This window comes from Ahaetulla prasina, chromosome 2 (genome assembly GCF_028640845.1).
Source record: "Ahaetulla prasina isolate Xishuangbanna chromosome 2, ASM2864084v1, whole genome shotgun sequence".
In the NCBI taxonomy this organism is placed as follows: domain Eukaryota; kingdom Metazoa; phylum Chordata; class Lepidosauria; order Squamata; family Colubridae; genus Ahaetulla; species Ahaetulla prasina.
In genome coordinates this window covers 83,408,003-83,423,717 of record NC_080540.1, presented here as the reverse complement: position 1 = coordinate 83,423,717, position 15,715 = coordinate 83,408,003, and the positions used below count along the sequence as shown (strand labels likewise).

Below are 15,715 nucleotides of genomic sequence, written 5' to 3'. Positions count from 1 at the left end.
CTAGCATTAATGTCATCTTCTACTTGCATCTATTTTGTTCTACCATGCTCTTCCTGGTATCCCATAATATGGGGCCTGGGTACTTACGGGACCGCCTACTGTTACCCGATGCCTCCCACCGACCCGTACGCCCACAGTGAGAGGGACTTCTCAGGGTGCCGTCCGCCAAGCAATGCCGGCTGGCGGCCCCCAGGGGAAGATCCTTCTCTGTGGGGCTCCTACCCTCTGGAACGAACTTCCCCCTAGCTTGCGCCAAGTACCTGATCTCCGGACCTTTCGCCGCGAGTTGAAAACATATTTATTTACTCGCGCGGGACTGGCTTAAATTTCAAATTTTAAATTTTTAAATTTTAAATTTCTAGACGAATTTTAATGGGTTTTTTAGATTTTAAATGTTTTTATATTTTCGGCCAATTATATAATAAGTTTTTTAATTTTGTTTTAATTGTATATTGCTTGTGTTCTTATTCTGGCTGTAAACCGCCCTGAGTCCTTCGGGAGAAGGGCGGTATAAAAATCTAATAAATAATAATAATAATAATAATAATAATAATAATAATAATAATAATAATAATAATAATAATAATAATGCTGCCTTTTGTTTCTTTAGATTTAGACTCTTCTTTCTTTCCAAAGTTTGGGATGTCATATAACTTCATCTCCCACCCTTTCACGTTTTCTCTTCCAAAGAATTCAGTGATATAGATTAAGCTGAGCAAAAAAGGATGAATACATCTTAAGATAATAAGCAAAAACATTAGCATAATTTTTGGTTGCTCAGATGTTCCTTCTATATATGAATGAATCAGTAAACCAGGAAAACTTCCAAACTTGACTTTATCTGAATAGGAATATTAACCAAATTCAAAGTAGAGAATCAAAGACTGCCTTGTTCCAGAGACATTTAGTCAGTTCCCTGACTCAGGAAAACTGGGAAACTGTAACACATGGAAGATTTCTGGTTTCAATAGAAGAGAATATATGTAGCTCAGAGTTGAACTATGAAGTCATTGGTGCTCTCTGAGCATGGCACCAGATTCAGAAAGCACTGAGGACTCCACTTTCTGGTTTGACAGTTCATTCATGCACAAAGACAGAAATCTGACTACTGACTGGCCCAAAGTTATTCATAAGACACATAACTTTTATTTTAACACTGTAATCACACCATTTGACTGTAACTGCAACATGCAATTAACTTATGAATCTTGACTCATTTTTTATATTGAGCAAGAGATTTTCCATCCTCTGAGCCAATCATTAAAGAGGTATTCTCAATTAAAACAGAATCATCTAGATCTGTGATGGCTAATCTTTTTGCCATCGTGTGCCAAAAGCGGGGGGAGCACAGGGGGGGTTGCGCGCACAAGTGTCCACACCCATAATTTAATGTGCCCTGCCCCCGTGCACGAGTGAACCCCCATGCTCCCCCTACTTTTGGCACATGATGGCACGGTGGGCTTGGCAGGCCAGTTTTTCGCCCTCTCCAGGCTCCGGAGGCTTTCTTGGAGCCTGAGGAGGGCGAAACAGCCTTCTCCACTCCCCCCCTGGAGGCCCTCCAGAGGCCAGAAATGGCCCGTTTCCTGACTTCTGGTGGGACCAGAAGCTTCTGGAGCGAAAACGGCCTTCCCCACCCCCTCAGAGGCCAGAAACAGCCCGTTTCCCAACTTCCTGTGGGCCCGGAAGGCCAAAAATCAGTTGGCTGGCACGCACATGCATGCTGGAGCTGAGCTAGGGCAACTCTCGCGTGCCCACAGATATAGCTCCGGGGGCCACCTATGGCACACGTGCCATAGATTCACCATCATGGATCTAGATATTTGAGTCGAAGAAAAGAGAAAAACTAGGTTCTTCTGAATAAGCAGATAGCTCTGCTATTTCTGCAAGGCATAAATTAACTGTGGCGGTGAGCAACAGATAACATGTAATCTGCAAAGGAAAACAAGATGCTGCAGGCAATAGGCAGGTAAGCAGATACTAATCCTACACCTACAGTAACAGGTTTAAAACTGAGTTACTGAACCACGCCAAGCAAAAACAATATTGCTTAGACCAACATTTTGGAGACAAAGAGAAGCACTTAGCATTATTTTCCAGGGATGGGTTTGGAGGTATTTTAACTTCTTAAATATCCCATCTCAAAATGGCAGGAAACTCTTTGAAGTGGACATGACCTCCAAGGTCCCTTCCAACTCTGTTACTGTGGAAGATCCCAGTGTTTGGGGAAATAGAAAGATAGCTCTACTATTCTGAGCACTTGGGTCTTTTCAGATATTCCTGTGTGGAAATTTAAAAAAAAAAAAAAGGAAAAGCCTTCCGAAGAGGACTCTTCAGCCTTCCTCCAGAGAACCATAACTCCCAACAGTTCCACTCACTTTAAGGGTGAGAGATCTAGAGCACCACACATTTGCACCATGCTTTAAGGCTAAAGTGCAACAATGAGACGCTTATCTATTGGACCAGTTGAATATCAGAAATAGTTTTCATTAGTTGAAAACCTCTGAATACAGGAGGGCTTCTCAAGCCCCATACTATATGACCAAGGAATAAAAAAATCATACCGACTTCAATAGGGAGTTTTAAAGCAAAATGAGGGATATGATATAGAACCGTGATGGTGAACCTATGGCATGCAGAGCCCTCTCTGTTGGCACATGCGCTGTCACCCCAGGTCAGATCTCCGTGGCGTTTCTTTCGCGAGCTTTTGTTTCCCTGCAAACGACGAAACAGAAACTCATGAAAGAAAAAGATCTTACCTCTTGCCGCGCTGCTGGTGTTGGGATGCCCTGACTCCCGCCAGTCAGCTGGTCTTCGGGTCTCTGCTGTGCATGCGTGCATGTCCATGCATGCACACGTTTGCACTTTCGTGCGCACGTGCATCTTTCAGTTTGGGCATGCATGCACATGTAGTTTGGGCACTCACATGCCTAAAAAGGCTTGCTATCACTGATATAGCATCTAGGGAACCGTGACGGGAACCGCAGCCTTCTTTTATAAGGGAGTTTTTTAAAGCGTAGTCCTTGAATGTTTTTAATCTGATTCTTAATTGTTTCTACAGTTGACAACTGGGACATTCCTACAGACTATTGCTCATCTTCCCAAATCCATAGCTATCTTACTATTATAAAATCCATGTTATGTCACACATATTGCTAAACTAGGATTTAAATAATGGTTTATTTAATAAGACACAAAACCCCAGTTCATATGAACACTATACAACAAAGGTAAGTTCATATATCACACCAATCTCCAAACTAATCAACTTCATTATGGCTTAGTAAGAGAGGTGATGTGAATCGTTTCCAATGCACAAAGCTTTCATAAGCCTGACCATATTCTTCCAAATCTCAGATATTTGCAAATAATAGTGCCAGTTTCTGTATGCCCTGACAAATATGCTAATAATATATAGAGATTGAATTCAAATACCAATGATAAAAATATGCAGTAGTAAGTCTTACTGGTATTTTAACATTCCTGTTATTGTATATAGATCTATTTTATTGATTTCATCCTGCCCCAAGATCCATTTATAAATGTACAGCAGTTGCAAATATTTTTATTAAAAATTGCTTCAGATTTAAAGGACTATCTCACTAATGTGGTTGGAATAGGGTAGATATGACTGTGAAATTCAAGAGGCGCTGAGAAAGCCTCTGACTATCTACTTGATAGTCTTGACTTAAAACTTTACACTTTTGGATCCAAGTTAAAGCATGAAACTACTTAAACCAACAGCCTCCTCCACATATACAAGAAATACAATTAATTCTTGTTCCAACTGCTTTTCTTCCTGAAGGAAACTGCTTTGCTTTGAAGAGCTTCAAAGGGATGAACAATAAGCCATAATTTAGTGCTATGATAGAGCCTAGGACAACATGGTCCAGCCAGCATGAAAAAAGAGATTACACGCTATTGTATTTGTTTCCAACCACCCCATATTGTTCTTATGAACCAACCACTGCATGAATCAGTTTTAACATTGCCTTTCCTGGAAGAATCAAGACAATAAATGACTGATTCAATCTGGTTTCTTCAAATAAACCATAATTAAAAATAAACACATTTACCCTAGCAGAACTGTTAATGACAAATTACTGTTCACTGAAATTGAAAGCAAAAGCCTCAATTTTCCTTTTGTTACTGCTTTGAAGAAACATGGCAAGATAAACTGAACACTTTTTCTAACAAGGTACCAATATATCTGAATGCAATTTTCTTATCTGCCCAAGCAAGCACAGTATAATCTCTGCTTTTTTTCACTTCCTAGTGTCTACTGAGGAAATGATTCCTCATTCATATCAGAAATAAAAAGGAGGGGGAGTTGAGTCCAGCATGGCTGAGTTCATCTTAAAGAGAGAAAGCAGTGTTGAATATTGTGTTTTAAGCACGGCACAAGGGCTTTTTAAAACAGAATTTCCTGACTAGAAAACACCACCTTAGAACAGAATGTGTTTCTCAGTAACTTCCTAGTGAAAAGTCTCTGGAATATTTGCATGTCTTTTTAAAGTGTGAACAGACGATTGCAATTCTGACTCCTTTAGTTCCTAGGATCAATTACGACATACCGTATTTTTCAGAGTATAAGATGCACCTTAGTTTTTGGGGAAGTTTCCTTGGTTGTGAGCTCTGTGCCTTGCTTTTTTTTCTGCCTCTGAAACTTCATTTCAGAAAAAACTTTTTTTTGTGTCTGAAAGCCTCCGAAACAAAGCTTCAGAAAAAAAAGCCTCTGAAGCTCTGTTTGGGAGCTTCTTTTCTGAAGCTCCATTTCTGATGCTTTTTTCAAGCCTCTGAAATCTCCATTTGAAAAGCTGGGCGGAACTACATTCAGAGTATAAGATGCACCCAGATTTTCAGCCTCTTTTTTATACTCTGAAAAATACAATAATTGGATGCTCTGAATCTAGTTAGAAAGGGGTTTTACTTCAGCGGGAATGTAACAACTGCCTACAAGTGCTCAATCTCCACAACTTTAAGCTATATGGACTTGAACTCCAAAAATTCCCCACTAACATGTTCCCAGTCAAGAAATACTGGTCTGTGTTCATCTCTCCACAGGCCACATACATATATACTCACCCACGTAATGCATATTAAAGGCCAAATACTTGTACTGGAAGAGGGGATTGTTGTTTAGGCTACTTCTTTGGATCTGTTGGAAGAAGGAACTGACATCCCATCGGTATAAGACATCCAAAAGCATGATGCTTGGCACCCGTAAGGCCACATTCAACATTGCTTCCAATTTTTCCTTTGCAGCCATGCTGTTTCTTTGTTGTGATGTGGGGCAGACTGTAAAGAACCAAAAGCAGTAAGTTAGTTTAACAGTTGACGTAGATGTATTACTGATGAACATTGCATTTATTTAGTTTAAGATTTATAAGGCTATCCAATTTGCTGTGTGACTCTGGGCAATGTATCTAGCAACGAATATACAAATACGAAAGTGTAAAATAGTAACCAAGCACACAACAAAACAACTTGGGGGAGGAGGTGCTCCCACTCAATCAGCCGCTAATACCAGGGGGAAGGGCCAAGCCTTAAGGGCTTTCCTAAAGGCAAGGAAAATTGGGGACAACTATATATTGGTGAGAGATCATTCCAGAAAGCAAGGGCAATCACAGAAAAGCTTCCTAAATATCATAAGATGCCAAAACCCCTAGGGCAGTGATGGCTAACCTTTTTGCGTGCCAGGAGGGGGTGAGGGTGTGGATCATGTGTGTCCACACCCATAATTCTATGTATCCGGCCCCCGCGCATGCGCATGTGACACTCTCCGGGCCCCCGCTCCTGGCACACGATGGCCTGGTAGGCCCGTTTTTCTCTCACACCTGGCTCCAGAACCTTTCTAGGAGTCTGGGGAGGGCGAAAATGGGCTCCCCCTCCCACTGGAGGTCCTCTGGATGCCAGAAACGGCCCGTTTGCCAAATTCCAGTGGGACCAGAAGTTGGCAAATAGGCTATATTCGGCCTCCGGAGGACCTCCGGGGCAGGGAAGGCCATTTTCGCCATCCCAATACCTAGAGAGGCTCTGGAGCCTGGTAAGAAAAACAGGCCTTCCCCACACACACCCTGAGGCCCTCTAGAGGCAGGAAACAGCCTGTTTCCCTATTTCTGGTGGGCCCAGAAAACCCAAAAATCAGTTGGCCGGGGCGCACATATGTGAGCCAGAGCTGAGCTCGCATGCCCACTGATATGGCTATGTGTGCCACCTGTGGCAGGTATGCCATAGGTTCGCCATCACAGCCCTAGGGGAACATGTGGGGCTGGCAAATGTTCTTGAGAGGAGATCTATCAAGTAACCCAGTCCTATCTCCAGTGTTAGTGTTATCTTGAATCATACCCAGAAACCTACTAGGAACCAGTACAGCTCACAGGGTTGCAGTATTTTGTAGTATAACAAGTTGAACCTGTAACTACCCACAATGCTGCAGTAGTCCAATTGGGAGGTGACTAAGGTGTGAGTGACCATGAACAGGGCGTTCAAGTTCCGGAATGAGTGTGACCGGTGCAAAGACCCATAGTCATAGCTGCCTTCTGCTCTTTCAGTACATATTGTTCACCAAGTCTGAATGGGGTAGTGCCATCCCATCCAGAACCAAAGATGGAAACTCTGCAACTTCCAAATCCAGGAGACTCAAAACCCATAACCACTTAATCTTAACAGAGTTGAACCTATTCTTCCCCATCCAGATGCTCCTAGCTTCCAGATATTGGGAACAGACTTAGCATTTCACCTGGACAGCTGGGAACAGAGACATACAGCTGAGTATCATCAGCACATAATCCTGAACTAATTTATGATCACCCCCAATTGCTGTACATGGATATTAAAAAGGAGAGGGATAAGGCAGAGTCCTGCGGCACATGGCATATCATGGTCAATGGTACCAAAAGCTGCTGAGAGATCAAGGAGAGCCACCACCCCACCTTGAGCTTGCCATAGGTCACTAACAAGCACAACCATACCATACCCAAGTTTGAATTCATTCAAAACTCTGGGTACATCCAATGAATATTCACATATACAGTAGTGGCCAAAACTGTGGAAACCTTTTGGGAAAATTGTATTTTTTTAGGTTTAAAGGCTAATAACACCACTTTTTTTGCAGTAGTACCATAAAATTATATATCAATGGAAAGATAATTTAATCAAGAATGTAATGCAACAAAGTTTGTTCAATTATCTATATTCTATGAAAAGTTATAGCCAAATAACCAGAAAAAGGAAGCATAACTTGCTTAGGTTGATATCAGATAGCTTTTCTTCATCTGATTGTAGCCAATGAGCATGAGTGTCTAGAGAGCCAATCAGGTGTCATCTTGATTTTGGCAATGAGCCACTCAGATCACAGTAGGATTCAGTTATTGATGTCATGTATTGAAGCTGAGAGGAGGACATTTGACAGTGTGTTATGTGATCGCTATCAAGTTGGTTGGGTTTTTATGTGTTCTTTCATTTCGTGAGCTTCTAAAATGTAATAAAATTAAAGTAATGGTGCAAAGAGTTGACTGGTCACCCAGAAAGCAATGTAAAATAGTATTATTAAGTGAACAAGGCTACAGTTATAAAGAAATTAGAAGAAAAATGGGTGGAAACTTAACCAAAGGTGGCATTTCTAAGTTTTTGAAGAGGTATAAGGAGACTCATTCACTACAAAACCACACTGGTAAAGACAGGAAAAGGTGCACAACAGCAAGTGATGATAGAAGAATTAAAGAGACTATGCCTACGTAACAGAAGAAAATCATCTGGGTGTATACAAGTTAAAATGCCGCAATGCAATGTGAAGTTGAGAGCAAGGACTATTTGGCACAGATTGTAGGAATTTGGCCTAAAATCTAGAATTCCATGAAAAAAGTCACTTTTATGTCTCAAACAAAGGTTGAAAAGCATTACATTCTTGATTAAATTATCTTTCCATTGATATGTAATTTTATGGTACTACTGCAAAAAAAAAAAAAAAGAAGTGGTGTTATTAGCCATCAAATTTCAAAAATACTTTTCCCAAAAAGCTTCCACAGTTTTGGCCACTACTGTAGCCTTTGAATTTCTCATGCTAAACTAGTCTTCAAAAGGAAGCAGAAAAGCTGAGCTTCTAGTTTAATAGAGCACAGCTTGAATGAACAGTAGGTAAATAAATTGAGTCGCAGCATGATAGAAGACAAATACTACTATAGTATAAATCCCGTAAGTATGGATGGAGATATAGTCCAAGTTATCTTTTCAGTCCTGAAAATAGAATAAAAACATCACTAAAATAACAGAATGGAAACATTAAATTGCCTCTCATCACTACTGAGTTTCCCTCAAGATATGAAAATAAATGACTACCTTTTAGATTAAAAAAAGCCTACAGATCATAGTCTTTACCATATGATACAGCTTAAACTCACTTGCAAACTTTGAATGTTGTGGGGATTCTCATCAAGCTTTGTCTTTATTCTAACAATCATTAAGAAATGCATTTTCCTTTAGCTAAGGCACAAGTTTCTGTTCCAATAATTTGCTAATGATGTTCAGCACTCTATAAGTTGTTTCCCTCATGACTAAAAGAATAATAAATGAATATGTCTAACCTTTACCTGCCACAGTCAAATTGATTTCTGGAGGAGTGGGCACTGGAATAGAGAAAATGTAGGGGCTCCACAACTTCAGGTTGTTCAATTAAGCAAATTTAATGGGAACCGAACAGTGGGAGTTCAATTCATGCTAGCATGTTCAACTGCATATTGCAGTTTTTTGAACCCAGAAATGTAATATAATTCAGAGGTAAAAGGACTGTCAAATAGCTCCATAATAAAAAGCAGTAGTTCGCATGGAAGCCTCCTTACAAAAGACACGCCTTATGAAGCAAAACTAACTTATGTCTTATAAGTTATAAGAAAGTGGGTTAGTCATAAGAAAGTGTCCAACATATTTATTTTATAAATGCATAAGGCTTCATGATGACATCAATAATAGGGTGAATAAAAATCAATTATCTTTTTTAAAAAGGGTGTTTCTTCTATTTAAATAAGATATTAAATTTTTTCTGTATCATAAAAATGAATATAATCAGGAACATAACTAATAGATATTCTGTATTATTTTCTTAAATTGAGATTTTTCTTTTAAAAAAAATCATTATAAAATGGGAGGAAGAGAACAGCGTCCTGCAGTCACATGACCACAATTTGTGACATTTTTTTCCAGTTTCCAGCATTTTCTGTATGACATAAAATGGTTGGCACTTACAGATATGAACCAATTCACTCATGTATATGCAAAGGTACCTTAGTTTACAGGCATTTAATTTTAACCAAGTTATTACTTCAATCATTGTTTCTTTTGTCCTGACTTCCCCTTTATTGGGAATGTGGCTTTTGACAGGTATATACATCCACACATATATGCACAATATAAATGTGCTCATTTATTCAGCCAGGAAAAGTCTCCAAAATTAGTTTCAGCCAGAGCTGAGAACTATAGGATGACAAACAGGAGAAGTTGAATGTTCAGCAGGATTTTTGTCTCTGTTATATTGCTATTTCTGTCTATTCTTGGGGAGGGTGAGAGAGATCTTACATTCTGCTTGATAACTGATCTCTTTCTAAAAGTAAATGATAAAGAAGGTCAATGAATACAGGGATTTTGGAATAATGGAGAAAATTTTGGGAAGGACTATGGCTTTTGAACATATACTGTATATTCAAGGTCAGGGGAAAGGCATTGAAAGCAAAATACAAAGTGAATTCCTACAGTCCTGATCCTGAAGATTTGAGGGATAAGCTTCTGGTATATCAATCAATTTTCAACATGATAGCAGGCCATAAAACAGATCCTATTTGGGGCATATTTTTATAAACAGGCTATAATTAGGGGTAAGAAACATTGCCCGTTAAAATTAAATTTATCTGGGAAAACATCTGATTAATTTAGTTTATATAATAATATGTAGCTTCTAAAAACCAAATCTGCAAGTACTGCTGAATCCTGAAGAATATAAATTTGTGTTACTCCAAACAAAAATGCATTTTATTAAAAATTATAGCGCCTTCCGGACTTGAGAATAATGGGTGGTTTAAACTGGAAAATGAAATCTTCCCAATTAGTGATTTAAACTATTATTTATATGAATCTGACGTAAATGTACCCTAATTTACAGGGCAGTTTGCCCATATTCTGGGATCTTCTAAGGTCATAGAAAATGACTGAGCAAAAAGCCCTTCATTGATTCCTTACTGGGAACACTAAAAAAAGTCCCCAATGTTTTTATTTAATTTAATTTTTATTCTGTGGAACACTCAGGAAAAGTGCACTTGGAGTTCCAATGTTGAAGCTCAATGCTGTAATTTTAAAATCTCCTTTTTGTGACATCACCTCCATCTCTCTCCCACCCTCCCCTCCAGCACACAGTTGGAAAAGGATCTGATTACTTTGGCAAAAAGTTTGAATTGTTTGCAAAAAGCTTTTGAAATTAGGTCAAGAAACCCATATATTTCCCATCTGTTGTACTGCAAACAGATCTATGCCAGCAATAAATGAATAACAAACTACATGCTAATAAATTACAGCGAGAGAGAAAGGTTCTGGGAATTCCACTTCCAATTTACCTATAGATGATATTAGTTCTTAATGAATTGTTTGTTTGTTTTATTTTTTTAGCTGCCCACCTCAACAAGTGATTTTGAGTGGTAGCTCTCGGCAACTGTATCATAATGGAGAAAAGGAACATCACACTGTCCCTTATATAAAACGTGCAATTTCTTATTTTGTATCATTTTCACCTATTACAGGCTTGTGAAATTTACACATACACAAACTTACATGCTTCAAAAGACATTGTTACAACCAAAATCTCTGCCCATAGCCAGATAACAATAGCAATAGCAATTGCACTTAGCCTTTTATATAGTGCTTTACAGCCCGCTCTAAGCAGTTTACTGAGTCAGCATATTGCCGCCAACAATCTGAGTCCTCATTTTACTTCCATGATCTCGGAAGGATAGAATGCTGAGTTCAACCTTGAGCCGCTCAGAATTGAACTCCTGGAGTGAGCAGTGAATTAGCCCAGCAGTACTGCATTCTAACCAGTGTACCATCACAGCTCAGATACATTGTTATGCCAGTTTTGAGAAGAATAAATGGATGGAATAGTTAAAATATTTTCATTTAGCTATAGATAGGAGCCTGCTGTTCCAAGTCACCAAAGAATACAGATTATGCTTTTACCGTGTGCTCCAACCAGCCAATCATCTCCAGGCAAGAATTTTCATGCTTGCAGCAGTCCACTTCAGTTGGGCAGTCAGTCACATTATATTTACACCCTTAAATTGTTTATTGTTAATGCACACCCACTTAAAATCTGTACAATTCTAATGCTACTCTTATACACTACACCTAGCACCTAAATTGAAGTCAATGAATCCTTCTTCCAAGCAGACCTTGGGCTGAATTCAATATTGACCACAACCAGGGGAAAGAATTCACAGAAATGCTAAAAGCATCAACTTATTCTCAGCTGCTATTAGACAACGTACAAAGGACACGAGCAAGAAAACTGATTACGTGAGCAGAAGTCTACTGCCCTAAAGTAGGGTGTAGCCCACATTTAGATATCAGCTCTTGACTGGAAGGCATTAGGTAATAGATATTAACCTCTCCAAATATAATTTGGCATTTGCTTGCCTTCACACTTATATTATTCATCTCATCACTGGGAGAGAAATGAGCTGTTACAGCAGGTTAAACTTTTATCCAAACCTGAAGTTCTAATGTCTAGGGCAGGGGTCTCCAACCGTGGCAACTTTAAGACTTGTGGACTTCAACTCCCAGAGTTCCTCAGCCAGCAAACTTGAAGTCCACAAGTCTTAAAGTTGCCAAGGTTGGAGACCCCTAGTCTAGGGGAACCCAAATGTCTAAGATAAATTAGTATGCATGTCATTTTAAAGTTCTCAAAAGATAATCGTGGATTTGTAAAGTGTTAACTTTCCAAAACAAAACAAATATTTCATTAAATGTTTTATATTTCATGTTGGTTTTATGTCAAACTGATCAAATACATTTTATATGTACAAAAACCTTGTTCACATGCTCAAATAGGACAGCCGCTTCTCTTTTCAAACACTGGAATATAAGAACCTAAGTAGTGCTCTACTGGATTTGATATTTGGCCCATCTAGTCCAGCAGCTGTTCTCATAGCGGCCGACCAACTGCACAAGTAAGGCCACCATGCTCTCAGAGAATGGCCTTCAGAGGAAGCCACGCTGCCATCAAGGCTAAGATACATCGATCCCCCTGACTTACATGAATTGATCTGATCCTTTTTTTGAAGCCAGCCAAACTGGAAGCCACCACACATCTTGTGGTAGCAAAGTTAATTTCATGGTGCAGTAAATGTATATCGATTTGTTTTATCCACCCTGAATACTCCTTCAGCAAAACATACTGGTGGGACTGCATCTTTTCTCTTTGTGCCTTTTAACCACTATTGCAAATGGTGAGAGAGAAAGAAAGGTCTTAACACACTGTTCCTGTATCCCTCTCTCACAGGGCCCATTGTTTGTTAAATATGTCTTCATGTTTAAGAGAAAAAGGGAAATTTTTCCCTCTCTTCTTTCTCTGTCTTCAATATTTAATTTAAAAAGAAGTCGGGATTTCCTATCTTACGCATTTCTTCATAAATCTTACTTCTCTTCAAATATAATGTATGTTTATTAATATTTATTGCCAGCTATTCTAGCATCCAAGACAAGATTTTTGTGTTCTTGCCTGAAAATGCTTGAGAAAACAAAACTATGCAGCACTACATGGGTAATGCTGAAATGTGCAAACCAGGGGTGAAATGCTACCGGTTCAGGCAAATTGGCGCCGGTGGCAGGTGGTTTGGTGAACTGGTAGCGGTGGCAGCATGAAGCTCCGCCCACCAGCCTGGACATCATTAGTTCTTGGTTTTAACCAGGAAGTAACCTGTTTTTGACCCTCTGTGTATGTGCAGAAGGCTTTGCACATGGGGTCCAATATTGCAAATGACACACACGTGCACTTCCGAACCGGTAGGAAGGTAAGTAGATTTTACCCCGGTACAAACTGTTTTAAATATCGTAAATAACAACGCTACTAAACTGGTTCTCAACTTATTTCAGAGCAGGTTTTTTTCTGACAACAGAACTAACAGAGCTCAAAAGCTAATTCTAGTGAACTTCTGCAGAGCAAATGAGAAAATGCCTGCTGAAACAGTTCAGATTCTGCCCCAAGTTACAGCATGCATTTACTAACTTTTGCCAGGTGTGGCTACTATGGTTCACTGAACTGATTCAAATAAAATAGAAACATGTAAAAGAGTAAGGTTATTCTGAGCAGCTGCCACATCTTAAAGAGAAACCAGTACAAAAGAAACAAGCTATAATACAATGTTTAACTACTAAAGAATCCTTAGTAAACAAACTAAACTCTGCACAGTTCACAGAATAATGCATAACTGCTTCCTGACAGAAGCATTTATAGGCAGCTATTTGGCACAATGCCTTTAACAGTAAGGGATCCTTTTCTCACTAAACTAAAATGGATAACTGTTTGCCAAGACTCTTTTGCTAGACTATTGCTTACAGTGATTCCAAAAGCAGGCACACCCTACCAGTGCTCAGATCCAGAAGAATGTAATGAATTATTTCAGCAAATATAGGTGAGTGTGTGTGAGAGAGGGGGCCTCCATTGCGGGAGGGTGTTTGATGTTTAAGCTCCAACTAACTCTGTCCAACCTTTTTGCCACATGCTGGAATCTACTTCAAAGCAACCCTAAGTAAATAAATGGACTTGGGAAATGTACAGGCTAACCAGAAATCCACAGAAGATGCTATCACTTATCAGATTAAGTGAAAAGCTACTGCAGCATTTCACCCTGCTTGTTAAATAACTGAAGTAGTTTGGATCCCCAGGGATTCTAGTCAGGCAGCCTCTGTCCAGTTACAGAAAGCTGGTCAGGACATTTTCCCACATTAGATTTGGAAAGTGTCAATGAATAAGGAGAGAAAAAATTAACATGAGAAAAGCGATATCCAGTTTTCTTGATTGGTCTGGGGAATTAAACAACTTCTTCCATATTTGGTTGTTAGTATGTTAAGAGCCAGCCTAATAAAATCTATTGGCTGAAGCAACGGTTAATGATTTCCTCCTCCCAATCAGAAAATTAAATCAATAGAAGAGAACAGAACAGAACAGAATAGAATAGAATTCTTTATTGACCAAGTGTGATTAGACACACAAGGAATTTGTCTCACAGCAAATAAGCTATCAATCAAACAATTAAGTGATAGGTCATAGGTCATAAATCATAGTTATGATTATTAATCTTAAAATAGAAGCAACAAGTGATAAATCACAAGATTACCAATAGGAGACAGATAGTAGGAAAGATGAGCTGATGAGAAATGAGAAGGATAATAGCAATACAGCCTACTGCATGGGTAAATATATTTATGACTCAAATTGGAGAGGCATATTTCAATATATGGTAAAGTAGCCTAGAATATGGGGCCAGGCTCTCTGAGGGATCACCTCTCCCTGATTACATCTACCTATCCCATTAGGATCTGGCAGAGAAAATACGTTGCTGGTACCTTGTGCTTGGGGGTTACACTTGGATGTGAGATTTTCCTACCGTAGCAGCCATCTTATGGAACATTCTCCCCCACCCTAAAGCCATCCTTGTTAACATTCTGGACATCCCCGAAGACCTGGTTATGTCACTAGGCCTCAGGGTCCCAGGGAACCAGAGATGTTCTAAATCGCTCCAATGTAGTTGATACCGGTACATTCACTCTCTGTGTATGATTTGTACGTTTGAAACTTTTAATATTCTAATTTCTAATAATGTTTTTTATATTTTTATAATGACTTTTTATATATTTGTTGTTTTAAAATGTTTTATTATATGATTGTACACTGTCTAGAGCAGGGGTCACCAACCTTTAGTACCTTAGGGACCACTAAATTCATAATTTTAAATCCCACGGACCACTAATATGATCTGCTTAATGACCAGCTGGGTGGGCATGGCTAGGTGGTCATGTGACTGGGTGAGTGTGGCCAACTCAATGTCACTCCCATTGAGGGGCGCCTTGACTACTCGCCCCTCTTCTCACTGAGAACTACACTGAGTACCTCACTGAGGACTACAAGCATAGGCTTTCCAAGCAGAGGGAAGACCTGTGGGAGTGCAAGGCCAGCTACCGGAGCCTGAAGGCTCAGTGAGCGGAGTTGGTCAGCCAGTTCCAGGTCATGATGCTGTCCCACTGGAACAAGGCCATCTGGCTCTTCATCACCAGCAGCAGTTCCCTCCAGCCTTCACCCAAAGCCCCACACCAGGAGGCTGAAGCAGACCCCAAGTCGGAATTTCTGCCCCCCTCTGACCCACACAAAAAGACCCCGAAGGGGGAGACTCTTTGCAGTAACACAAATGTTCATTGCATGTATCTGGCCCAGGGGGCGTAGTTTGAGAACCCTTGATTTAGTGCAATATAAAAAATGCAAATAATTTTTCCGTGGACCACCAAAATTTTCTCACGGATCACCAGTGGTCCACGGACCACCAGTTGGTGACCACTGGCCTAGAGTAGCTTCTTCATAAAGAAACAAACATGATTCCTCAAGCTGAATGCCCTTCGGCTATTTATTTAGTACAGTAAAACATGTGAACTTCAACTTCCAGTGTTTTCCATTCATCATGAA

General features: G+C 39.7%; 1 protein-coding gene across 2 annotated transcripts in view; it reads right to left on the bottom strand.

The window, feature by feature from the left end:
- Window positions 1-15,715, bottom strand: part of RNF145 (ring finger protein 145) — an 82,458-nt gene that overhangs the window by 60,885 nt on the left and 5,858 nt on the right. Inside the window, exon 2 of one of the 2 annotated variants that reach the window (XM_058166596.1) lies at window positions 5,083-5,295. Coding sequence is in view for 1 of the 2 variants with exons in the window: in XM_058166597.1 (XP_058022580.1) it covers window positions 5,083-5,266 (184 nt within the window). In the remaining variant the exon portion in view is untranslated. Of the gene's footprint in view, window positions 1-5,082; window positions 5,296-15,715 lie in introns of those variants that run through there. The other variant, XM_058166597.1, reaches the window with a different exon arrangement.